This window comes from Bubalus bubalis, chromosome 20 (assembly GCF_019923935.1).
Source record: "Bubalus bubalis isolate 160015118507 breed Murrah chromosome 20, NDDB_SH_1, whole genome shotgun sequence".
Classification (NCBI taxonomy): Eukaryota; Metazoa; Chordata; class Mammalia; order Artiodactyla; family Bovidae; genus Bubalus; species Bubalus bubalis.
Genome location: NC_059176.1, coordinates 13,563,589 through 13,591,514, shown reverse-complemented (window position 1 = coordinate 13,591,514; position 27,926 = coordinate 13,563,589). Strand labels below are relative to the sequence as shown.

At 37.3% G+C, this 27,926-nt stretch overlaps 1 protein-coding gene across 3 annotated transcripts in view; it reads right to left on the bottom strand.

The window, feature by feature from the left end:
- Nucleotides 1-27,926, bottom strand: part of TRIP11 (thyroid hormone receptor interactor 11) — a 69,867-nt gene that overhangs the window by 34,826 nt on the left and 7,115 nt on the right. For all 3 annotated transcript variants that reach the window (XM_006071231.4, XM_006071230.4, XM_025271454.3), the window contains 9 exons: nt 22,307-22,417; nt 18,872-19,150; nt 16,444-16,512; nt 14,508-14,673; nt 12,397-12,756; nt 8,899-8,939; nt 8,266-8,352; nt 4,074-4,286; nt 455-3,475 (listed from right to left, as the gene is read on the bottom strand). In XM_006071231.4, the coding sequence (XP_006071293.3) occupies nt 455-3,475; nt 4,074-4,286; nt 8,266-8,352; nt 8,899-8,939; nt 12,397-12,756; nt 14,508-14,673; nt 16,444-16,512; nt 18,872-19,150; nt 22,307-22,417 (4,347 nt within the window). The remainder of the gene's footprint in view (nt 1-454; nt 3,476-4,073; nt 4,287-8,265; nt 8,353-8,898; nt 8,940-12,396; nt 12,757-14,507; nt 14,674-16,443; nt 16,513-18,871; nt 19,151-22,306; nt 22,418-27,926) is intronic.

Below are 27,926 nucleotides of genomic sequence, written 5' to 3'. Positions count from 1 at the left end.
TCACAATGTAAAATGTATTTCTTACTTCAGATCACTGTCAAAGATGTAGATGTATTTCACAGAACTTCCTTTAATATACAAGAAGCTCTAAAGCCAGTAGTTAGTGAAATATGCCTAAAATGTGATTAAACTGCAGTAACATCCAAGTTCTCTCTTTTAACATATTTCTATTTTCTAATGAAAAACTGCTTCTATACTCTTTTTTTCTACTTAGACCATAAAGAAATTAATCTAGCACTACAAATCATTGGAACTATCTAGTAATCTGGGGAAAAACTTTTCCTAAGATGCCTCTGAGGAAAATTTATTTAAAATGAAGCACAATGCTTTGAAGTACATATTTCTAAATGAACAAATTCACCTTCCCCTTTAAAGATAACATCAATAAAGCAGCACACTAAAATTTTTCCTCCACCCCCAAACTTCCTTTCACAACACACCATCCAGAACATACCTGCTCTTTTTCTTTCAGTAGTTGCTCAAAAGCTACAGCCTTCTCCTTCAATGAATGGCACTCAAATTCTTTTTCTCTCAGCATCATAGAAAACTTCATATTAGTCTCCTGTAATGCTTGATACTCTGTTTCCTTTCCCCTGGATGTTTCTACTATTTTTTCATTTTCCCCCTTTAGTTTACAAATATCCATTTCTAAAATTAATGTTCTCTCCTTCAGGTTCGTTACTGCTTGCCTCAAAAGCTCATTTTCATTCACTTTGTTGGTGAAATTTTCATTCAAAGAAAGTAACTGATCACTTTTGGCTTTGATCAAGAGGTCTTTTTCCTTCAGTGACTTTTGTAAGCTCTCCTGTTTCTCCTTCAGCAGCTTAATTTCTGAATCAGTCTGTTCATGCTCTTTTCTCTCTAGCTCTGAGGAAGCAGCAATCGAATCAGACAATCGGTGATTATTTTCCTGGAGAGTTCTAATTGTCGCATCTTTTTCCTGCAGGGATCTTCTTAGCTCTTCTATCTCTTGTTTAGAAGACTCATTCGACACATCAGACTTAATTGTTCTCAGAGACTCTGCTGTCTGAGAAGCAGTCGATGATTCAGGGGAGAGCTGCGGTGAAATAATATCAAGTTTTCCTAAAAGAAGATCTTTGGTATTGCAAAGCTGCCCTATGCTATGCTGAACTTGTGCTAATTCCTGACCAAAATTTTTGAGCTTGGTTTCATTCTGCTCATAGCTCTGGATCAGGCCAGTGTAGTCCACTTGTAACTTAGAGCTGTTATTGCTGTCCACCAAAACCTGCGCCTGAAGCTGATGAAGCTCCTCCTGGAGCTGGGCAGACTCGTGCTGCATATTCTGTACCGTGGTCATTACCTGCTGTTTCCACTCTTCCATTTTCTTGACCTGTTGTTTCAGCTTATCTCGTTCCTGTAGGAGCTCCTCAAACTGATTACTATTAACACCTCCAACCTCATTTCCACTGTTGGATGCTTGTAAAACTGTCAATAAGGTCTGACATTTTTGACTTAATGCGTCGATTTCAATGTCTTTTTCTCGAATGATACGGGATAAATTCTGAATGGTTTCTTTAAACATATCTTGGCCACTACTTTCAAATCTTGTAAACAGTTTTTTGTTTTCATCTTGCAGCTTATTGAGGGCTGCCTCCTTGGCAGCCACTATATCCATCATCTTGTGGTATTCTGTTTTGAGATGACTATTCTCCCTAGTCTTCTCACTCAAAACAGCCAGCACCTGCTCTCGCTCCATAGCATAGGCCTGCAGCTGCTGTTGAAGGTAAACGACATCCTGGGTGTAGGAAGTGGAAGAAATCCGAGCATGAAGAGCTTGTATCTCCAAATCTTTCTGCTGGATAATCTGAGTTAGTTTACCAACCTCATCTTTGGACAGCTGATCAATCTGTTTAGTTAGAGATATATTCTTTTCATTTAGAAGTTTAATCTCCAACTCTCGTTCTTTTATTCCTTTCACTAATCTTTCAGTTTCAGCTTTGGATAAATCGTGCTTCTCACTTCCATTTTCTATATTAAGGCCTTGAACTTTTGTTTCTTGAAAAATATCAGAATTCTCTGTTTGAACGTCCGGTCTTTCTTCATGCAACTGGGTTTTGATTTGTTCAATTGTCTTTTGCAAATTCTTAATTTGCTCATCTTTCTCTAAAAAGAGCTGGGTGTGTGTGGTGTTCATTTGCTCATGCTGGTATCTAAACTCATCCATTTCTTTCTTCTGCTCCTGTAAAGATTGAAGCAGTTGTATTTTACTCTGGTTTTGATCTTCAATTATCTTTTGATGGTGCTTTATTTCCTCTTCAAGATTATCCTTTACTATATTCAGCTGATTTATCTCAGATTCTAGCTCTGTAATACTATCGAGGGCTTTTGGTTCAGCCACAGGTGCAGCTCGGCTCTGCTGTTCCCTGAGGCGTTCCAGCTCTTCTTTCAGATGACTGTTTTCTTCTTTCATGGAGCCAAGATTTCTGTCTTTTTCCTCTATGGTTTGCCTTAAAATTTCATTTTTTCTTAGGGCCTGAGTATATTTATTTAATTCGTCCTGAAGCTCTGAACTTCTTTCTTTAAGCTTTTCAATAAAAACTTCTTTCTCATTTACAAGTTGGGTCAAATGCTTCTGCTCTTCTAAACTAGATGACAAAATTTTCTTAGTTTCCTTATGATCAGTTGCCATCTGCTCAATATTCTTTTTGAGTTCTGCTATTTCAAAGTCCTTCTCTTGATTGAGTTTAATTAAACGTTCATGGTCTAACTGTAACGCAGAGGTGCTCGAATGACGTGCATGGGACAGTTCTTCAATGGTTTGCTCATACCTGCTTGCTTCTTCCAACAACCTCTTTCCAGCCTGGCACAATTCTGCTTCTAATTGTTCTTTCTCCAGCTTTAGAGCCTCCACAATGGCATTTTTTTCCACAGCAATCAGACTGTTACCTGCAAGAGACTCTTCCAACTGATGTCTAACATCTTCACATGCTAAATTCAACTTTTCATTTTCCACTTTGAGATCAAAAGCAACTTCCTTTAAATTTTCATTGAGGCGTTCTACTTCTGAAAGATTTTGCTTTAAGTTTCTGACTTCAGCTTCCCTTTCTTTAAGTAAGTTATCCTTAAAATTACTGTCAGAGTCTTGATTAAGAGACTGCGTTAACTCATCCCTGACTCTAGAAAGCTCCTCCTCCTTTTGTTTAATATGTTTCTGAAGTTCAAAGTTCTCCTTCTGGATACTTAAATTTTGTGTGTGTGATTTATTTAGCTGGTCTACTAAATCATCTACTTTATCCTCAAGCTTCTGCTTGCTTAAATGTAAATCATTTAGTACCAGTTCACTTTGAATTAACTTTTCTTTTTGCACATCTAACTCTCTAGTAATGTTCATTTTATCATCTTCAAGCTGATGAACTCTTGTTTTTTCATCATTTAGATCTTTTTTCAGTTTACTGATGATATTATCTCCCTCGTTTTGTTGTTTTGATAGTTGATCTTTGATCAAAATCATGTGCTGAAAGAGAAAGTAATTTGCATAGTAACTTTAAATATTCTCTCATTTTAATACCTAAATAAAACTTTTTAAAATGTCATACATAATAGGAGAATAATCCTTAGACATTTCTAATCCTTCTTAAAGCAACTTAAAAAAAATTCTTAACAAAGTCATTTACTAATTATCTTACAGCAAATCTATTTTTGCAGAGGTTAGAACTTAAAAGCAAAGAAGATAGATGATAAACGTTGGTGATGTTCAACTCAAACACGGAAGCAGGGAGACAACAAACTATAGCCCACAGGCCAAATCACACCTGCCTGTTTTTGTAAATAAAGCTTTAATGGAACAAAGCCAGGCTCATCCGTTTACATAAGAGGACAGCAGAGTTGAGTAGCTGCAAGTGAGACTACATGGCATACAAAGTCAGATATTCACTATCTAAACGTTACAATAAAGGTCTGACAACCTCTATAACTAGAGCATCACTAAAATACTGATTAAATCACAGAAATTAAATCACGTCAGTATTGCTTATTAACCCAGTGTTCAGTCTACTGAGTAGAATTTAATATATTTCACTGTTTTTAATATAAAATATATTTAATATAGTTACCTTTGTAGCCTCTTGGTTTTGTTTATCCAATTCTTCTAACTCAGCTATTAGTATTTCCTTTTCAGTAATGCTCTGATTGAGTTCTTGTTCCTTTGCCTCCAAATTTCGTCTTAAATCACATAATTCTGAATCCAAATCCACATCCCTTGCAGCTGTACTTTTAACTACTTCATACTCATTGTTCAGTTTTGAAAGTGACATGTGAAGTTCTTCCTTAAATGATAAAAGAAGAAAAAACACCACACACTGTCAACTGGAAGAAGACACACCAAAAGATGAAAAATATACATGTATAAGCTTGGGAATCTATTTTTAGATGTTCTCTGTTAGAAATATTACTGAATCGTATCTCAGTAGTAATACATGAAATTCAACAAGCCACAGCCTTCATTCATTTACATTTTATTTGCAGCTTCAACCAAACCATTTCTATAATCCCAGACAAGATACAATAACTGTAAGTTTGTTCTCTAGCTCCAACTCCTTTACACAAAAATCTTCCTTTTTGAAAAGATTGCCAATCCCACTCCACAGCTACTTCCCTTCTGTCTCCTCCTTTCCTCCCACAACACACACACTTTTCAAAATGTCCCAAGCCTTCCAGCTCTCTTCAATTCCATTCCCTAATATTGCACACCAACGGTCACAGACAAAAACGGGAAATATCAAAACTCAATCACTAAAGTTTGTCCTCTCTAATTAGAAAATAAAAGGTTTCTTTTCCCTCATAAAAGCAGTTTCCTTATTCTTGGTTTCCGTCAGAACATAAAACCTTTTCTTGACCCAAGAAAGAACCCTCTTTTCCTTCCTTTACCATCTCACCAAAGCACAGACTAGGTTCCCCTCTCTCAAGCCTAACACTCCTAAAGATAAGCCTGTGTATGATTTTTTTAAGTATATTTTATGTTCTGTCCTATTTGTATTTAATGCTTCTCCTCAAAAATCCCCGACATGGGACAGTTCCCTATGCTTCAACGTTATTTCAACCACTGAATATGATGTTTATGACAAACTCTCTATCATTGTAAAGACGTCTTTCATTGAGAGAAATTTTTTTTTCATAATTTTGTTTATTTTTGGCTGTAATGGGTATTCATTGCTGCACGGGCTGTTCTTTAGTTATGCCAAGTGGGGGCAACTCTTCACTGCAGCGTGTAGGATTCTCACTGTGGTGGCTTCTCTTGTTGGGCAGGAAGGGTCCTTGGGCACTGGGGCTTCCGTAGTTGCCACGTGTAGGCTCAGCAGCTGCAGCTCCCAGGCTCTAGAACACAAGCTTAACAGTGGTGCATGGGCTCAGCTGCTCTGAGGCATGTGGGATATTCCTTTATCAGGGATCGAACCCATGTCTCTTGCATTGGCAGGCAGATTCTTTACCACTAAGCCACCCGAGAAGCCCTGATAGAGATTTCTAAAAGCAAACTTCTACGAAATCCTTTTTAAAGTAAATAAGAATCGGACCAATGAAAACTATATTAGAACATTTGCCTTACAATTTCATTCTCCAATTCAAAATGTTTCTCCTGAACTACAACTGAAAGATGGAAACAGCATTCTCTTATGCCTTTCTAAAGTTATCTGTTCAATTTGAAGAACCACAAAAAGAACTTCCCTGGCAATCCAGTGGTTAAGACTCAGCACACCCACTGAAGAGGGCATGGGTTCGATCCCTGGTTGGGGAACTAAGATCATATAGGCCACACGGTGCGGCCAAGAAAAAAAAAATTCTAAGACGAGAACCGTAAAATTTTTTGTCATGTGCATCTTAAAAATGACTTTGCAGGTGTTTCTGGCGTTCTTAGCCAGTGAGCAGACCCACTGTTGTTCAGTCACTCAGACGTCTCTCTTTGCCACTCCATGGACTGCAGCACTCCAGGCTTCTGTCTTTCATCATCTTCCAGAGCTTGCTCCAACTCATGTCCATTGAGTAGGTGATGTCATCCATCTTGTCCTGTCATCCCCTTCTCCTCCTGCCTTCAATCTTTCACAGCACCTGGGTCTTTTCCAATGAGTCAGCTCTTCGTATCAGGTGGCCAAAGTACTGGAGCTGGAGTTTTGGTCCTTCCAGTGAACATTCAGGGTTGATTTTCTTTATGATGGACTGGTCTGATCTCCTTGCAGTCCAAGGGATTCTCAACAGTCTTCTCCAACACCACAGTTCAAAAACATAAAACATTAATTCTTCGGTGCTCAGCCTTCTTTATGGTCCAACTCTCACATCCATACATGACTAATGTAAAACCCATAGCTTTGACTAGATGGACTTTTGTTGGCAAAGTAATAATCTCTGCTTTTTAATATGCTGTCTAGGTTTGTCACAACTTTTCTTCAAAGGAGCAAGCATCTCTTCATTTCATGATGGCAGTCACTATCTGCAGTGATTTTGGAGTCCAAGAAAAGAAAGTCTGTGATTGTTTCCATTGTTTTCCCATCTATTTGCCATGAAGTGACCGGATGCCACAATCTTAGTTTTTAAATGTTGAGTTTTAAGGCAACTTTTTCACTCTTCTCTTTCACCTGCATGAAGAGGCTCTTTAGTTCCTCTTTGCTTTCTGTCCTAAGAGTGGTATCATCTGCATATCTGAGGTTACTGATATTTCTCCCGGCAACCTGGATTCCAGCTTGTGCTTCATCCAGCCCGGCATTTGGCATAATGTAGTCTGTTAAATAAGCAGGGTGACAATATACAGCCTTGACCCATAGCAGACACAATTCAATCAAAACTTGCAATGGATTACGTAGCATTAAAAGAAAGGAGAAACAGCTATCAGGAATAGTTATAGAACCCAAAATTAACAAAAGAAGGTTGCAGGCCCTATCAAATACATGTAAGAGATTTGAAAACTACAAAATACACCTAGGCCACCAGTTATAGAAAGGAATAACTGAATGAGAAGACTGCAATGGAAGAAGAGAAGAACAGAGGAAACATACACAATAATTAAAAATGACCGGAAGACACTCCTGGCATTTAGTGGGTAGAAAAGTGGGGGCAAGGAAGCTACACGTCAGAGGACAGTGCACACAACTAATTCTCCCACCTGCATGGCAACAGTGTCCCTTTGAGAAACACTATCTATATACTATACTAAATGTGCAAGGATAGTGAAAATGTAATATTAAGGTATGTATAAACAGTATATAATATGCTAATCTTTGGGCTATAAAAAAACGATGTGTGTATTCAGCTGTGTCTGACTGTTTGCAACCGCATGGACTGTAGTTCACCAAGCTCCTCTGTTCATGGAACTTTCCGAGCAAGAATACCGGAGTGTGGTGCCATTTCTCCAGGGGATCTTCCTGACTCAGGGATGAAATTCACATCTCTTGAATCTCCTGCAGTGGCAGGTGGATTCTTTACCACCAGTGCCACCTGGGAGGCCCATCCATGTTTATATATAGAAACCATATATGCAAAGACACAGTCTGGAGGGACGTACAAGGAAATGATAGAAAAAGAACGGCTCAGAGGAAAAGGCCAGTCAACAGAAGTGTGAAGGATACTCAAGTTTTACTGTCTGCAGTTTTTTAGGATGTATTATGCTGAATACATATCAGAAAATAAGTGTTACTATTTTAAAAATTAACATTTTAAATCGAGTTGAGACACCGGCCTGTAAGAATAATAAATACCAGCCTACAACTGTTCTGTATTTAAGAAGCTATCTTAACCAAAGACTTACCACCCAAGTGGTACAAGCATTAGAATGTTACCTCTCCCCATTCCCAACACTGCATTACAGAATCTTATCCCATCCTTGCCACCAGTGTACTTATTTCTACCAGTGAGAATGTCTCCCTTTGCCCCTCACCACGAAGAAACTCCTGTCTACCACACCAGACACATTCTGGGGCATACAAGTAGTATACACACAATATAATATGCCACTCTAGACTCTAAACCCACCTGTGTATATTGCTGCTGTCAAGACTCATGTAAAACCAATACAAAGCCTTTACCTATCTTTTCTGCCTACCGTATCTGTGTGCTCACTGGCTTATCTCTAAACATAAACTCTGAAAAGCCTCTCATATTCTGAACCTTGCCCAAGTACTTCATCCTGGTTTGACAAGCATCAATGAGATCAGCTTTATCCTCAGGACTCCTGAGAACTGAATACGCCATTCTGATTAAAAACTGGCCCTCGGTTATGATCTACAATTTTAATTCTGCCCCCATTTTTATTGTACCCACCTTTTCTTGATTTAATAATGAATTCTCTTTTTCTAAAACCTGGACATGCATTTTAAGTTTCAGATTGTCTTCAGCAAGATTATTATCCTAGAAAAATGTTAAAACAGTGTATTTTCAAATAAGAAACTTCAAGTTTACAAAAAAGCAGGCAAGTGATACAACTGTGCATTTCTACTCTTTGGCAATATATAAAAATTATAACCATACATGGGACATCTAAATCCAATCATTTTATAGACATTTTTAAAGAGGATTTCTTTTATTACATTTGAAAAAATATGTCAATACATTTACAAAATAACTTGCAATCATTAAAAAAAATTTTTTTGAATTCTCCTTGAATTCTTTAGGGGAAATCAAAATCTACTACCACTGTCTATACATACATAACATCTGTCAAATTAATCTTCTAGAGATATACTTGTATTTTTCAATTATGTAACTTTTAAAGTTATGTCAATTTATGATGTAAAAAGTTTCTATTACTTATCAGCAAACATAAAATTACAAGATGAAAGTTCCAAGGATAAGTTCACATGAATTTGTAAAAAATGCAAAATAAGTAATTGTAATCAAAATACTTTCTCTTGGCAAACCAGAGACAAAAGCTTTCTCTCTTAAAAATGAGTTTACCTGGTTTAAATTACTCAGTCTCTTTATTTCATTTTCAGCATCTGTAAAAAACAATGAATCTGACATTAAAATTCTTGGAAATAACAATAATTATATTCTATATTAAACTCAGAATGAAATCCAATTAAAATGTTATTTATAAGCATAATGAGCAAGCCCAACAGTGAAATGTAGTTTTGCTATTTTGCATTTTTGTTTTGACTGTACCAAAGAAGTCATAAAATAAATACCAGTCAGAAATTATGTTAAAAGACAATTCTAAGGAATAGTATAAGAAAGAATTATAATTGTATTCTGGATGAGTCATAAGTTACTACCTCAATTAAAAACATTAACAACTACATTTCACAATGAATTGATTAGCCTGTGCAGCAGGAATATAAGAACTAAGATTAGAATTTTCCTGGGCTCCAAAATCACTGTGGACAGTAACTGCAGCCAGAATATTAAAAGACCTTTCCTTTTTGGAAGAAAAGTTGTGACAAACCTAGACAGCATATTAAAAAGCAGAGACATCACTTTGCTGACAAAGGTCTGTATAGTAAAAGCTATGGTTTTTCCAAGTCATGTATGGATGTGAGAGTTGGACCATAAGAAAGGCTGAGCACCGAAAAATTGATGCTTTTGAAATGTGGTGCTGGAGAAGACTTGAGAGTTCCTTGGACTGCAAGGAGATCCAACCAGTCAGTCCTAAAGGAAATCAGTCGTGATTATTTATTGGAAGGACTGATGCTGAAACTGAAGCTCCAATACTTTGGCCACCTGATGTGAAGAACTGACTCACTGGCTAAGACCCTGATGCTGGGCAAGTCTGAAGGCAGGAGGAGAAGGGGGCGACAGAGGATGAGATGGCTGGATGCCATCCCTGACTCAATGGACATGGGTTTGTGTAAGCGTGGGAGACAGTGAAGGACAGGGAAGCCTGGCGTGCTGCAGCACCGGGTGTCACAAAGACTCGGACATGACTGAGGGGCTAAACAACAACCAAGAGTCATTGTAAAGAAATGGAGACATCCACACAGAAAAAGCAGCAGAGGCAAAGGCAACAGAGTTCAAACATAACACTGCTGGCTTACGGAGCAATACACAAAGTTCAACATGGCTAAAATTTAGAATGTTAGAATGGAACCAGTTAAAACTGCAGAGGCAGACAGAGACCAGATCATGAAAGACATCGTATGTCCAACTAAGATGTTCAGACTGTACACTGAAGTTCACAGGGAGCCACAAAATACCCAAATCAGGGGAGTGACCTACTTTACATTTCTGAAAAATTGTTCTGGGAGCAGAAAGAAAATATATTGATTGAAGAAGGATCACGGAGACCATGGAATAACAGATAACACGTTTATAATGCTTATTATGGGCTAACTGTTCTAGAGAGAACTTTACACCTAGTAACTCATAAAATCCTACAACTACCACCATGAATGCAACAGGATTATCCCAACCATATAGATGAAAAAACCAAAGTATAGGGATGTAAATTAACTTGCCCAAGGTCAGTTAGTTAGTGATGGAGCTGGATTCCAACCTAGTCATGTTCTTAACCACTATGCTATTCTGCTCTACTGAGACTGCTTCCCAGGTGGTGCAGTCATAAACAACCCACCTGCCAATGCAGGAGACACAGGAGATGAGGGTTCAATCCCTGGATGAGGAAGATCCCCTGGAGTAGGAAATGGCAACCTGCTCCATTATTCTTGCCTGAAAAACTCCATGGACAGGGGAGTCTGGTGAGCTACAGTCCATGGGGTCGCAAAGAATGGGACGTGACTAAGAGACTGAGCAAAAGACACTGTTATAGTTAAAAAGGCAAAAAGAAATTGTGATTCACTGAAGTTATTCACTGGCAGTGGAAATGGAAAAAGGGGGAAAGACTACTTACAGAGTAGTAAGTTTTTAAAGCAAAAAAACTCATATACATCACCCAATATATTAAAAAATAAATTTATTTTGAGAAGAACAGAGCTACTTTGAAGTCAAAGGCAAAAGAAGTCCAGAATCCCACCACACAGCCTTCCCTTTGCTTCATGGCTTCCTCAGACTGAGGCACCTATTAGAAACTCTAGAGCTCCTCTGGGACAGAATCCTGAAAGAGCACTGAGCAGAGAAGTCAAGTAAATAGAACCTTCGGGGCTTGCATGGTGATGACTTCAAGTTTTCTCTTTTGGGAGAATGGTAACTGCTACCTATCAAAGTAGGGAAAGAAGATGGGAGGAGGGTCACTCTACTTTAAGCGTAACCTTGAATTTACTCCAGGTCAAGAGCTCATGATAAACAACTAAATAAGGAATACAGAAGGGGCACAGTGGGTGGGGGGTGGGAGGGAGGGTTGCAAGCAAACAAGGGCTAGAAACCACCAGAGCAGGAACGAATGAGTTTATAAACTGACAGCTCATATTGCGAGGACAGTGAAAACCAAAACGCCTCTTTTCAGTGGAAGACCTCCCATTATGTTTTCTGGCATAAACAAATACGAGTGTTTGGCCTATTTCATGCATATTTACTTTTTGTAACCTAGAACATTGTGTGTGGGGGGGGTGGTGTGTGTGTGTGTGTGTTAGTCACTCAGTCACGTCTGACTCTTTGAAACCCCATGGACTGTAGCCTGCAGGCTCCTCTGTCCATGGAATTCTCCAGGCAAGAATACGGGAGTGGGTTGCCATTCCTTTCTCCGGGCAGTTTTCCTGATCCAGGGTTTGAACCTGACTCTCCTGCATTCCAGGCAGATTCTTTACCATCTGTGCACCAGGGAAATTCAGAACAATGGTATGTAACCAAATATAATCATGAACATGGTAAGTGGTGGAAGACCCATGGCTCTTAGCATTCTAAGGTCTGCTTAGATACAGATCATTTTGAAAGGTAATACAGACTTTTGAAGAAGGTAGGCTGTATTCTCTAACTGGAGGGTCTGGACCCTGATGAGTTATAGGAAGTGCTTAGTAACCTCCTCCCAACAAATGTCTATATAAACATTTCTCAGAAATCTACATGGGTTCCAACATCAACAGTGTGTGTGCGCTCAGTCCTGTCCAACTCTTTGTGATCCCAAGGACGTAGCCCACCAGGCTCCTCTGCATGGAATTTTCCAGAAAAGAATACTGGAGTGGGTTGCCATTTACTACTCCAAGGAAACATCCCAACCCAGGGATCGAACCTGCATTTCTAGCATCTCCTGCAGTGGCAGGCAGATTCTTTATCACTGTACCACCTAGGAAGCCCCCTAGGTCAACGAGTTCCACGCAAAAACTTAAAAGATGAGGAAGGCAAGAAACCTACCCAATTCTTAACCCTTTTAAGTACAAATATCCTATTTGTGATCTATTAATTACAGTACTGAATCCAAAGCAAACAACTCTATTCAAATACCACACAGTTATTTCCATTAATACTTAATTTCTATAAAGTGTTTGATCATTCAAGTGTTTGCCTCTAAAAACAACTAGTATGAAATGAAACGCCAATGAGCAATAAGTTCCAAACATTTTATACCAGACAGTGCTTGCTGCAGTCTGAACACTTCTTCTACTGATAAACTCTGCGGAATTCTTTCCTTTTCTGTCATCGTGTCACTCTGCTTCTCAGAATAAGGCTGTAATTTACTACATTCCAGTTTCAAACTTTCACATTCTTCAAGTATTTGTCTGTTTTCCACATTTAGTCTGTCTTGTTCCCTCCTCAAAACATCTCTGTCATTTTCTGCAGAAGATAGTTTTTTACTTATGTCTTTTATTTTATTCTCAAGTTCTTCAATTCTTTTTGTAGACTCTACTTTTTCAGCCTGTAGAACTTGAATAGTTTTTTGCATCTCTTGGGTTTTAGAGTGATCAGTTCCTGCAATTCCTGGGCCACCTAGGACATAAACATAAAATCAGGGACATATCAAATGTCAAGTACCAAGAGACAAATAGCCTGCTATATACAACTAAAGATTCAATAGACTTCAGAACGTGAAAATCTTAAAAGGAAAAGTTAAAATAACAGTGAGGTGATACTACTCCTGTTAGAATGGCCAAAATCAGAAGAATAATACCAGCATATGTGCTTAAGTATGCGGAGCCACAGGGACTCTCATTTACGCCTTGTGTGCGAATGCAAAATGGTACAGCCAGTCCGAAAGAGCTTAATAATTTCTTACAAAACTAAGAAATACAATATTCTTATCATATGATCCAGCCATCATACTCCTTCATATTTACCCAAAGGGGTTGAAAACTTACATCCACACAAAAACCTGAACAGCAATGTTTATAGTAGCTTTACTCATAACTGCCAAGACTTGAAAACCACTAAGATACTGTTCATGTATGCAAGCTAAGTCGATTCAGTTGTTCAGTAGGTGGATGATTAAAATCTGTGGCATAGTCAACCAACAGAATATTATTCAGTGCTAAAAAGAAATGAATTATCAAGCCAGAAAAACATGAAGGAAATGTACACCTGAAATTTATAATACAGTACATCAACTATACAATAAAAAATTATTTAAAAAAACATGGAGGAAATTTAAATGTACATTACTAAGTGAAAGAAGTCCATCTGAAAAGGCTACCTATTATATGGTTCCAACTTTGTTACAATTCTGGAAAAGGGAAACAGTGAAGAAAATAAAAAGAATAGCTCTAAGTCTGGGATAGGGGAATGAACAGGCAGAGCACAGAGGATTTTTAGAGCAGTGAAAATACTCTGTATGATACAATGATATACATTAGTCCAAATCCATAGAATGTACACCACCAAATGTAAATCCTAAGATAAATATGGACTGTGGGTGACTTATGACGTGCCTTGGTAAAAAATGTACTATTCTGATGAGTAACGTAGACAGTGGGGGAGGCCACGTGTGTGGGAGGATGGGGTATAACCAAGATATCTGTACCTCCTCAATTTTGTTATAAATTTAAAACTGCTCTAAAAAAATAGAGTCCTTTAAAAAAAAAAGTTAAATTACTATAATAAAGCATTTTTAAATAAAGGAAAGATATTGTGCTGTGCTTAGTAGCTCAGTAGTATCCAACTCTTTGAAACTCCATGGACTCCAGGCTCCTCTGTCCATGGGGATTCTCCAGGTAAGAATACTGGAGCAGGTTGCCATGACCTCCTCCAGGAGATCTTCCCAACCCAGGGATCGAACCCAGGTCTCTGGCATTGCAGGCAGATTCTTTGCCAACTGAGCCACCAGGGAAGCCCAAGAATACTGGAGTAGGTAGCCTATCCCTTCTCCAGGGGAACTTACCAACCCAGGTCTTACCAACCCAGACCCAAATTGGGGTCTCCAACACTGTAGGCAGATTCTTTACCAGCTGAGCTACCAAGGAAGCCCCAGGAAAAATATTATTTGAAATCAAATACTAAAAGCCTTTGTATCTAAGTCTAAAAAAAAGTGAAAACACACCAAACAATGCAAAGAAATATCTCTTATAACTGTTTACCACAAAGGCAAAAGGACTTTTTCATTTTTGCAGAATCTTAACAATAGTGGTACCACTGTAAATTTCCAGCAGATGAGAAGAACTAGTCATTTATTCATTCTTTAGAACTTAGACCAAGTTTATATCAGCTAGGTTTGTCATTTAATACATTAAAATAACAAAATTAATAACCTTGTTGTAATAGATTTTCCAGTTCTTCAATCCGATCTTCATAGTCCCTTAATTCTTCTCGATGTCGACGAGTTATTTCTGTCAATTTCTGCTGATGTGCATTCTGCAACACTGACATTTCATGTTGATGGTTATCAATTTCCTGACTTCGATTCTGTTTAAGTTCCTTAAAAAAATTGAACAAAGTTAACCACATTTATTTATAATAAATAAGTTTAAGCTATTTCATTGTTTCCAAAAGTCCATATTATTAAAAATAATTCTATGAACATGCTAAGGCTGAAAAAAGTTTAAACACAGGCTTCAAATTTGGATAATTCTAAAAGACTCCACCCTTTCCTTTCTTGGGCCTTAAAAAGTTTTTCTACTTTTAATGAGGGAGCACCAGGAAGAAGCACCTGAAACAAAAAGCAAGCAACATCTTTTTTTCATTAGTATCTGTGACCATGAATTTCTCCTGCTAATGACATAGTCCACCAAGATCAGTGTCCACCTCTGGCCAATCTGTTCCTGTTGTTGTCTTATTACAGCTGTTTTTTTTGCTCAGCCTTTCCTTCTCTCAGTCTTGATGGGACCCCTAAACTGTCAACCAAGATGTCTCACTACCCTAGTTGATACCACTTTCTCTCTCCTAGGAACCTGAATCTTGAGATGCATCTTTCAAAGGAGGAAACCAATTAGACCAGAAGCATTATAATAGCCACACCCTGGAGAGCCTGTCCACTGTGTCCCACTACCTAGATTTCTCATGCTGATCCAATTTCTATCCTTCCTGAGACTAAAATGCTCCATTTTTCCTTCAATCCTGTGGACAGACTATTCCTGACTTCTTCCGATAAATTCTCTTATGCTTTACTTAGCTAGAGACAGGGTTTTTTTTTTTGGCTTGTAGCCAAGAATCTTAATCTGTAAATTAACCTTGATTTCCTGAGAAGACAAGTGAAGCTATTCTTTAGACTTTCGGACTTATGTGCCAGTACTTGACAAGGAATTTTACACTTCAAAAACAATCCTTCAAGGGAGGTATTATGATAATATCTACTTTACTGATGATAAATCAGAAGCTTGTAAAGGTTAAGTAATTTGACCAAAGCAGGAAAGCTGGTAACTAGTATAGCCAGGATTCAAACTCAGGTCTGAATGAGGAACTCATCCACAGAGAAATTAAATTCTATACATGAAAATAATTTACATATTAAAAACAATTCATTGCCGTAACAAGTATATGTAAATCAAAGTTCTCTTAAGGAAATGACTGATACAAACTAGTAAATTTCCACCATGAAGGGAAAATAACTATTTACAGTAAATAACATTAACATTATATTCTGTCAGTGTTCTTTAACCTTAATCCTTGAAATTTCAGTAACCCTGGAACTGTTTTAATCAACAGTTTTACAAGATACACAATAGAAAATAGACTTACAAAACATAAACTACCTAATAAATAAATGTTCAAAACCAAATCAGAGAAGACAATGGCAACCCACTCCAGTACTCTTGCCTGGAAAATCCCATGGACAGAGGAGCCTGGTAGGCTGCAATCCATGGGATCGCTAAGAGTCGGACACAACTGAGCGACTTCACTTTCACTTTTCACTTTCATGCGCTGGAGAAGGAAATGGCAACCCACTCCAGTGTTCTTGCCTTGAGAATCCCAGGGACAGGGGAGCCTGGTGGGCTGCAGTCTATGGGGGTCGCACAGAGTCAGACACAACTGAAGCAACTTAGCAGCAAAACCAAATGACTTTGGAAAGAGATATTTTTATACTCTTAAAAGTGTCATAAAGAATAGAGAAGATATAAAAATGGCAAAAAAAGAATATCATAATCTATAAAACACTTTTATAAATGAGTCTTTTATTAATTTAGGCGTATACTTTTAATAAGCAAATTTTAGATGTATAACAGCCATTGTTTCAACAATCCACCTTACCTTAATGATATTTTGCAGTTTGCAGATATCACTTTGATCAGAGCTATCTGATCCTTGTGCTTTAGAAGTCTAGATCAGAAAAACAGAATTAGAAAGTAACTGTACTGATTTTCTTATAAAAGAGAATGTCAAAAACTAACTTTAATAAAAGATACTTTTTTTTAAAAAAGGGGCATTTACATAGGGAATACAGCCAATATTTTATAGCAACTTTAAAGGAGTACAATCTATAAAAATACTGAATCACTATGTTGTACACCTGAAACTAACATACTGTAAACCGACTACACTTCAGTAAAAACAGAAAAAGAAACACAAGTAAGAAAAAATGGGGGGCGTTTCTCAGACAAATTCTTAGTAAAGACTGCCAAGCACCTTTTAAAGAACCGAGTCGGACAGTGAGTAATAATACACAATAAATAAACGATACTATTCAAGAGTCTGTTAACTAATTAAGGAAGGCCATACCTTTACAAAATAAGAAAGAAAATACCACAGAATGTTTTTCTTTGCTTAACAAAATTTAAATTTGATGATAATCAAGCAGCTTCCTAAAAGGTTAATTTCTAAAATGGAAATGTTACCCAATATTAACGCTAATATTAATACTACTAATAATGCTAATATTAATGTATTGGCTTTTGGATGATTTTCTTTTCATTCAAAGCTGTGTATTGCTCATTTATCTTTATTAACATTTACCACAGCATGTTAAGGAACCAAAAATTGCTCTCCGATCAAAAGAAGGAACACAATACATTAAAAAGAATACAGGGCTTGGAGTTGAAACATGTGTGTTTAAAGCACAATTTAAATCACTGTGACAATGAGTGTATTACTTAAACCTTTACTTTGCTTATCTGCAAAACAAAGGTAATAAATACCTCACATAGTTATTAAAGACTGTATTAGATTAGTATATAGGGAAACTAAAAATTAAAGTATGATATAAATATTAATTTTTATTATGCCTTACTAGAAAAGTAAGCCCCCTGAAATGGACCCAATTATACCTTTTTCACCATAATACCCCAGTACAGGTCTGTCTTACAGAAGGCATTCAAGATATGCTGAAGTAAATATACCAAAAATTCATCTTTTTCCACACGAACTCTTAGCTTGGCAATGTTTCTTAGAATGTGTTCCTCAGAACATCAGAATCACCTGAGTACTTATTTGACCATATTTTCCATCACCCTAAAACAGCCTACAAAACACTAACCTTGAAACTCTGGTTAGCAACAGTGGAGCTGCAGTATCACCACGTTTCTCAGGTTATCCTAACACATATCAAGTTTAGGAACTATCATCTTTTAGGGATAAGATGGACTAACAGATCATCCTCTCTAAGGTTTATCTTGGGTACTGGGAATATCTAGCAACTTGGGAAGCAAGGAGATCATTTTAATTAGGAGGCTTTCTCCTTTATGTAACAAGATAACACTCACAAAAAGATAGAAAATAATCTCTTATACTTTAATTTTTTTAAAGGTGAATTGAGTTTTTTATTAGAAAAAATGCCATATTTTATAGATGACCATTTATGAGATTTTCTCCACAATAATAAAAGTCCGTATGAGCACTATTTCAGTTTATTTCAGGTCTTGAGTACACTGGCTACCTCAATAATACATAAAATCTGATATACAAGAAAAAAAGGGATTCTTGGAAGAACGTTTACAGTCCAAAATAGAAAGGACTTAATATCTATTCTAATATCTGAGAAAAAAACACAAAATAGTTTGTGTCTTGTAATACCAATCTATTATCAGATTTTTTTCATTTAACATATAACTAATGGTGGCTGAGATGGTAAAGAATCTGCCTGCAATGGAGGAGACCCAAGTTTGATCCCTGGCTTAGGAAGATCCTCTGGAGGAGGGAAGGGCTACCCACTCCAGTATTATTGCCTGGGCAATCCCATGGATAGAGGAACCTGGTGGGCTACAGTCCACTGGGTCGCAAACAATGCGACCAATCTGACCTCAGTCAGACATGACTGAGCGACCAACAGCAATGCAAACAAGAACCTCACACCACCATCTACACGAACAGTTTCATATCTGGTGCCCTGGAGCCCTGAGTTCCACCAGGGAAGTCTCAGGGACTCCAGGGAAAAAGTGCAAGTTCAACCACAGGAATTTTGTTTTGATCTCTTTTAAGGGATGAACTTGTAACTTTTATCTTAAAAGTTCTCTTGCTTTAAATTAAAAAAAAATTTTCTTTCAAATATTGTATACAAGAGAAAAACTGAGGCTCAGAGAAAGATGACCTGACTAAAACCAATTTAAAAAGTCACTGGCAGAATTAGAATTAGAATACAGGTTTTCTGATTTCCTAGTCCAGGGTTCTTTCTGATACCAAAACGTCTATATAGAGCATGAACATTTTTACTCAGTTTTCAGAAACTCATGAAAATTCTACCTACCTGAGCAATATGCCTCCAATGGCCAACTTCAGACTCAAGTCTTGAAACTTCATTTGACAATCTATTTATTTCTCGCTGTGATGAAATGATGTCGCCGAAATCCATGTCATCATCATGGAAACCTGAAGCATGATGACTTAAACCATAACCAAACGACGAAGATGCAGTGGTTGCTGGTACAGCACCAGCTCCTGAACTCACTGACTGAGCAGCGGACTGAAGCTTCAGCAACTGATCCTGCAGCGCAATCTGTCTTGCTTTAAGATGGCTGATTTCTACCTGTATTTATAATCCGTATTTTAGAGAAAGCACTGTGAAACAATCATACTGACCCTTTAATATATTCCTAATGTTAAAAGTTATAATATTTTAAAATTACCAATGATTGTACTCTACCAACTGAATCCAAGTAGTCTATAACATCCCAACGTAACACTTTTATTTCAAAAACAAACATTATTGATTTCCATAAAGCAGAGATAATGTTTTGATTAGTATGAGGAAAAGAATTCCACTCATACATCAACTAAAGCAACAAAATGCTCAAACATCAGTTTACCATTAGGAGATACTACATTATCAGGTAGTTTGGCATAGGCAATTTCTTCAGGTGCTGTTTGTGATTATCAAGCCTCAAGAGATGAGAAAATAAAAGCTTCAGCAGTCTACGCACTGTTGAGTTTCCGTAGAACACCTGTTGGAAGAATCTTTTGAACCTGATTGTGCATGGCTGGATTTGGGCTAATGCACCGTGAGTCAGGTATGGATGTGACAGTTGGCCTGTGAAGAAAGCTGAGCGCTGAAGAACTGATGCTTTTGAACTGTAGTGTTGGAGAAGACTCTTGAGAGTCCCTTGGACTGCAAGGAGATCCAACAGTCCATTCTGAAGGGCATCAGTCCTGGGTGTTCATTGGAAGGACTGATGCTGAAGCTGAAACTCCAATACTTTGGCCACCTCATGCGAAGAGTTGACTCACTGGAAAAGACCCTGATGCTGGGAGGGATTGGGGGCAGGAGGAGAAGGGGACGACAGAGGATGAGATGGCTGGATGGCATCACCAACTCGATGCACATGAGTTTGAGTAAACTCCGGGAGTTGGTGATGGGACAGGGAGGCCTGGTGTGCTGTGATTCATGGGGTCGCCAAAGAGACACAACTGAGCAACTGAACTGAACTGAACTGTGAGTCAGGTAACTTGTACTGGTCTACACAATACAGCTGAAAGAAAGCTTTGATTTATTAATCCAATCTTCACAGTAAGTCTTGTAGATTATTAATTAGCCCATTAGTCTCAGAAGGAAATCATGTATTCAAAGAGGCCTTGGTTTTAGCCTTGGCAAAAAGAGACCAGTGAAAATCTAACTCCACTCAGGAAGAGAACTGTATAAAACCTGTGATACGCCAAACGGAGTTGTGACTGAAGGCTGGCAATACTAAGTCAACATCCAAAAGAGGTTACAAACACAGGACTTAGCATAATGCCATATCCATTCCAAATGAGAAACTACACAAAACATGAAAGTGAGTGAGCTAGAGAAAACTAAAATAAGCTTTCTATAAAATACTCAAGCTAGTCAAGATATCCTGCCACAACTAAGGAAAATCTGACCTGAGGAGACAGCCAATGAGTAACAGTATTTCTACAGGTATAATGTCAAGCAATTAGACAAATAAAAACCAAATACAAATATGTCAGATGTCATAGTAAACAGTCACTTTTTCGCATCTAATAAAAGCCCCTTTTCTAGTTGAGGTTTATAGAAATGTGCAAATCTTATTTTCCCATAAATGATATGAAGCAATCTGCATTTTTGGGCAATCTGAACATCACAATGAAAGCAACAAACAGATTCAGAAAACAGCAGATCTAAAGTATATATTATCTTTGATTCTAATAAGAAGTAATGAAATCAACAGTCCTTTTCAAATGTAGCTATAATGCAAAGCAAGTTCTCATCATACAATAGACAGTTACACAAAGTTGTAGAGGTAAAAAGTACAAACTCTACTTAAAAAGATGTACTCCTAAACTTGAATTTTTCATTTGCCCTCTGATACCAATAGCCAAGTAAAAAGTAAAATATCAAAATTTTCCATAGTTTTCTCAACTAGGATGTAAGTATCAAAATAAGCTATGGGAGTTTTGAAAAATACCAGTACCAGGGTCCCTTCCCAGTACACTAAATCAGAATCTCCAAGAAGATCTAACAATGTGTATTTTTCATGATTCAGCTGTAAACCCCTAGGTGGGAGCTATCGCTCTACCGGAGTATAAGTCAGTGCTGCTCAAAGCATGTCTGTGGACCAGTGTCATGAACATTTGCTCCAGTCCATGACAAGTATAGAAAACTAAAAGAAAAAGGTTTAAAAACTTTTAAAGCAGTTTGAGAGTAATTTTATATCTGCTGAATCTTAAAAAAAAAAAATAGACTTTTCACTTGAACTTATAAATTTGCCTTTTACACTCATTTTATCTTGTAGTAATACTGTATTTTATTGTATTGAATTGTAGTTTCATTGTATTGTTGTTTTTATTGTATTTTATGAAATCAATTCCAAACAGATTGGAAATTTAAGTTCTTTAAATATTAATCTTTAATGTGGTTTACTTTTTCATCTTAGTATATCACTAAAAGAACTAGAAATCAATGCATCTAAATTTTTAAAACCCAAATATAAAGTGACTGTAGAAATGAACATTTAATCAACAAACTGAAGAACATCCCAATGATCTGAATAATTAAACAAGCAATGGCTCAGTTCTATAGAAGCATTTACTGAATTCCACTTATGTACTAAAACTAAAGAGAATTCAATGACCTAGGTACATAGGTACAAAACCTAGGTACACAGTCTATATTTTAAGGATTCATAGTAGCATTGGTTAAATTACATAATAGTATTGGCACCGCAAAGGCAAGACAAGCTACCTCCAAAATAACTATTTCTACCAAACTAAAGAGGAAAAAATATACAGAAGAGGGTAAGTCAACTATAAAATACCTCATCTTCTGTTTTTCCATGGAAAATCAAGTAAACACAAATAAGCATATGTTAACATTTCTGGTTAAAATCATTTTCTTTAAAAAAGAAATGTTATTAGCAATCACATTGATTTAAAACAATTTAGATAAATAGGTGAGAAATAAGTTTCATAAAATCAGAAATTATAAACAACAGACGCCTGAAGATATTTTATACAAAGACTTTTATTCTTCTGGAAAGCAGAAATTAAACTCCACAAAGGTTAGTTTATGTAGTATAAATATAAAAGCTTACAGAGTCCTTGTTAAATTAGTGATATCACACTGAATTGGGAATTCAACACCTTTTTGATATTTTTACAAATCTAAATAGAGCTTGATTTATAACTCTTAGAAACCATCCTAAATACATTGTAGTGAAGTAAATATGAAATCTGTTATAACCTTTACCTCTTTCTGTTGTAGTTGATGTCGGTAATTCATGGATTGCTGCTTTATTTGAAGCTCTGATGCCTCATGCTTCTCTTCCAGATCAGCACAAAGTTTTTTGAGTCTCTCATTCTAGAAGCAAAGAAAAAAGTGTTTTCAACAAAAAGACTAAAACATGTTAGTAACAGTTATGTGCAGGACATTATAAAAAACATATTGTTTTATGCACAAAAAAGATGCACTATAATAGGTCTCAGAATCTCGGTTTTTAAAACACAATTCCAATTAAAGTTACACGTACAATAAGCATGTTAATAGATTAGGCATATTGTTTTTTAAAAACCCTGCTCAGCTTGATTTTCTGCTAAGAGAAAGTCACTGATCAGTGCTTCCCCCATCTTTGTACACCCAGTGTCTAACATACTGTAGGCAATAAATGTCTGGTAAATGAGTGACCTAGATTACATGTTTCAACTTTTGTATTCTCCCTGAAGGTACAAGTTTTTCTGGTCTTTTTTCATCAGTACAATTTTTTGGAAGAAACCCTTTATAAAAAGACTTATGGTTGAAGTACAGGTAGGAGGCCAAAGCCTCACATTACTTGTCTGACTGAACCCCAGCCTCCTGAGCAAGGCATCTTTGAAAAACTCATTTTGAAATCCACTACTAGAACTGTTTGAAAAACTACACTTATAAGTACAGAGAATATTCTAAATATAATTCAATAAATTTAGATATCACAATATTTTAAGATATTGGAAAATATGGAAAAAATTACTTAAATTTTCGGTTCAGTTCAACTCAGTTGCTCAGTCGTATCTTACTCTTTGCAACCCCACAGACTGCAGCACGCCAGGCTTCCCTGTCCTTCACCAACTTCTGGAGCTTGCTCCAACTCATGTCCATTGAGTAGGTGATGCCATCCAACTATCTCATCCTCTATCGTCCCCTTCTCCTCCCGCCTTCAACCTTTCCCAGCATCAGGGTCTTTTCCAATGAGTCAGTTATTCACATCAGGTGGCCAAAGTATTGGATTTCAGCTTTTAGCATCAGTGCTTCCAATGAATATTCAGGATTGATTTCCTTTAGGATGGACTGGTTGGATCTCCTTGCAGTCCAAGGGACTCTCAAGAGTCTTCTCCAACACCACAGTTCAAAAGTTATCAATTCTTCAGCGCTCAGCTTTCTTTATGGTCCAGCTCTCACATCCATACATGACTACTGGAAAAACCATAACTTTGACTAGATGGACCTCTGTTGGCAAAATATGCTGTCTAGGTTGGTCATAGTTTTTCTTCCAAGGAACAAGCGTCTTTTATGGCTGAAGTCACCATCTGCAGTGATTCTGGAGCCCCCCAAAATTAAGTCTCTCACTGTTTCCACTGTTTCCCCATCTATTTGCCATGAAGTGATGGGACCGGATGCCATGATCTTAGTTTTCTAAATTTGAGTTTTAAGCCAACTTTTTCACTCTCTTTCACTTTCATCAAGAGGCTCTTCAGTTCCTCTTCGCTTTCTGCCCTAACGGTGGTATCACCTGCATATCTGAGGTTATTGATATTTCTCCCGACAATCTTGATTCCAGCTTGTGCTTCATCCAGCCCAGCTTTTTGCATGATGTACTCTGCGTAGAAGTTAAATGAGCAGGGTGACAACATACAGCCTTGATGTACTCCTTTCCCAATTTGGAAACAGTCTATTGTTCCATGTCTGGTTCTGACTGTTGCTTCTTGAGCTGCATACAGATTTCTCAGGAGGCAGGTAAGGTGGTCTGGTATTCCCATCTCTTGAAGAATTTTCCAGTTTGTTGTGATCCACATAGTCAAAGGCTTTGGCGTAGTCAATAAAGCAGAAGTAGATGTTTTTCTGGAACTCTCTTAGTTTTTCGATGATCCAACGGATGTTGGCAATTTTATCTCTGGTTCCTTTGCTTTTTCTAAATCCAGCTTGAACACCTGGAAGTTCTCGGTTCACGAACTGTTGAAGCCTGGCTTGGAGAATTTTGAGCATTACTTTGCTAGCATGTGAGATGAGTGCAATTGTGCGGTAGTTTGAGTATTCTTTGGCATTGCCTTTCTTTGGAACTGGAATGAAAAGTGACTTTTCCAGTCCTGTAGCCACTGCTGAGTTTTCCAAATTTGCTGGCATATTGAGTGCAGCACTTCAACAGCATTTGATTTAGGATGTGAAATAGCTCAGCTGGAATTCCATCATCTCCACTAGCTCTGTTAGTAGTGATCCTTCCTAAGGCCCACTTGACTTCACACTCTAGGATGTCTGGCTCTAGGTGAGTGATCACACAATCGTGGTTATCTGGGTTATTAAGATCTTTTATGTAGAGTTCCTTTATGTATTCTTGCCACCTCTTCTTAATATCTTCTCCTTCCGTTAGGTCTATACTGTTTCTGTCCTTTATTGTGCCCATCTTTCCATGAAATGTTCCCTTGGTATCTCTAATTTTCTTGAAGTGATCTCTAGTCTTTCCCATTCTACTGTTTTCCTCTATTTCTTTGCACTGTTCACTTAGGAAGAGAGAGGAATAAAAAAATGAGAAAGTTTCTTGATGGGGTTCAGTTCTGGTTGAAGCCATTTCCTAAAAGACTGGCTAAAATTTCTGCCCTTGGAATCCATAAGATTCATATTTCTATCCTTAACTATCCCACTGTGCTTAACCCTTCTTATATTATCAAGATCTACTGAAACCAATTCTAGTTTTTCAGTTTCATTTTTTGAGCAGTCCTAAGGACTGATATTTATAACATTCTTTCTTAGTAGCTTCCAAAAGATAAGAAAAAAATATACTTAGAAAACAAACAAACAAAAATATTTTATTTTGTAATTACCATGGGGTACACTGGGCACTTTTATAAATCTAAGAATAATCAGGAGGTCATAATGATCTTGTTTTTTCTGTACCTTGAAACATTTTGCTATTTTATCATCCTAAGAATTAACCAGGGCTCCCAGGTGGCTCAGTGGTAAAGAATCCACCTACAATGCAGGAGACGTGAGTTCAATCCCTGAATCGGAAAGATCTGGAGAAGGAAATGGCAACCCACTCCAGTTTTCTTGCCTGGGAAATCCCATGGACAGAGGAGCCTGGTAGGCTACAGTCCATGGGGTTGCAAAAGAGTCAGACATGACTTAGCGACTAAACAACAAGAATTAATCATTACTCATCAATTGTTTACAACTATGTTAAAAAAAAGAAAAAGACAAGAAAATGGAGACTGACGGAATCATCTAGTAGAATGATAAAGTAACAGTGAAATAACCAAGTACTACATCATCTTTTAAAAAGGAAAAAGCAATGGAGACACTATCTTTGCAGAGTTTTTTGTTTTGGGTGTTTTGGTTTTTTTTTTCCACTTTCATTGAACATAGCTGGAAATTCAGAATTCTCACTTTTCAACAGAGAAGAAAACTGAGGAAAATATTCCACAATTAGACAACTAAGAACACAAATGCTGAGAGACAGAAAACAGCACTCTAGAGTCTAATGGTTATGGTGAAAATGATTGTAGAAGCAAAATCTCAGACAAGTCTTTGAAAAACAATATCCTACATGAATTTCTCAAACTCAGGAACTGAGGAATGAACAATGTATTTCCAAGAACAAAAAGGAAATATGGTGTTCTCATGAAATTAATCATTCAATAAGATTTTATCTCACAATATTTTGTGAAAACAACCTGAGCCATCCACCTCATTTTGATAAAGGGACATGTAACAGCGTTCTTTCATTATGGTATTTACATATCAACATTTACGTGATGTAGTCCCCATGTGGGCAAACGCTGAAGACACAAGTGTACACCGGTGACCAGGAGGAAACAAATGACAGAAATGAGAAAACTCAGTGGGTTGACAACTCTAATTGGTATTTATAAATTTAACAATTAAAGCACTTTGTACTTATGGAGCAATCATGTTTTTAACAAAATCATAAGTCATCAAAGTTTTCGTAAGTATTGGTTTAAATGACCTAAGTCAGGAAAAAGAACTAGAAGATCTAAATCTATCAGAGATGTAACTGAAACCTGGAGTCAGTATTTACAAAAAACAGTCCAGTTCACGAAAAAAGTTAATAAGCAGTTATCTGCATTCAAAGAACACTGCCTCTTTTGAGGTAATATATGTAAGTTTATATGCATGCATGCTCAGTCACTTGAGTTGTGTCTGAGTCTTTGCAACCCCATGGACTATAGCCCACCAGGCTTCTTTGTCCATGGGATTATCCTGGCAGGAATACTGGAGTGGGTTGCCATTTCCTCCTCCAGGGGATATTCCCCACCCAGGGATTGAACCTGTATCTCTTGAAGCTCCTGCATTGGCAGGAGGCTTCTTTACCACTGAGCCACCTGGGAAACCATATGTATGTGTATGTGTGTATACACACACACACATATGTATATATGTTTTTAAATGCAGAAACATAGGGAATAAAAATTTAAATTGTTGTTAAGTGCTCACTGAAATTTCTGATGAAATTTTTCACTATCACTTTATTCTTACGTCTGTAAATTATTTATAAAATAATTTAACAGGAAAATTAAGAGTCCATTGGGTTCAGATGGTAAATGGGAAGACTATTTTTCTTGGCACAGATGGTTAAATTAGCTTAGGTTGGTTGCTATTACTTGCAACTCAGGAAGCCTAACTAATTTAATCAGTCTCAAATATTAACACCTGTAAGCAAATCTAATTTCATCTAGAAAATATACTGCCCTCTGTCTATACTGAAGCTTTCTAAATAAACAGAATTTTCTATTGTAATTTCCTACTGGTTTTAATCATATGTTCACCTTCTTTTTACCGTCACGTAAGGTGTTACCTTTATGAAGTGTTTATGTGCTGAGAGAAGGCAGGAATCATGTATAGTCAAAATCACCTTGGAAAATAAAACTGTTGAGAAATTCAATAGTCTGTTATCCTCTAGTATTCGAATAGCTCACAGTACTCTGAATAAGCACCAAATAAGGAAGTTATCGATCACTTAGATTTGTTACACCAAAAATAAATACTTGTGAACACTAGAATCATACCTGCTACTGTCCAAGGACAATACCAGGAGAGAGACTAGAGTTGAAATCAACAGAGGGACAGAACATTTCTATCTTCCTCCTTAAGTTCAATACAGAACAGTCATTCATTAAGCAGGTTAATCCCATTTACTACCCCCATCCCCCACTCCAAACATATACTGGCAAATTTAGCTTAATTAATGCCACTACACACATCTCTGCCATCTAATTTTTCTGGGTAGGCCCACAGTGAGTACTCTCTCAAGGATTTCTTTAGAGACTATAGGAACTATTTCCTATCTTGGTTTTACAAAGAAAGAAGCTATTAAGTTCATCTGTCACAAAAACACCTACTAACTAGGTAATTACAGCTAAGGTCTCTTCAGATCTCTTTGAGACCCCATGAATTGCTGCACGCCAGGCCTCCCTGTCCATCACCAACTCCCGGAGTTCACTCAGACTCACGTCCATCGAGTCAGTGATGCCATCCAGCCATCTCATCCTCTGTTGTCCCCTTCTCCTCTCGCCCCCAATCCCTCCCAGCATCAGTCTTTTCCAATGAGTCAACTCTTTGCATGAGGTGGCCAAAGTACTGGAGTTTCAGCTTTAGCATCATT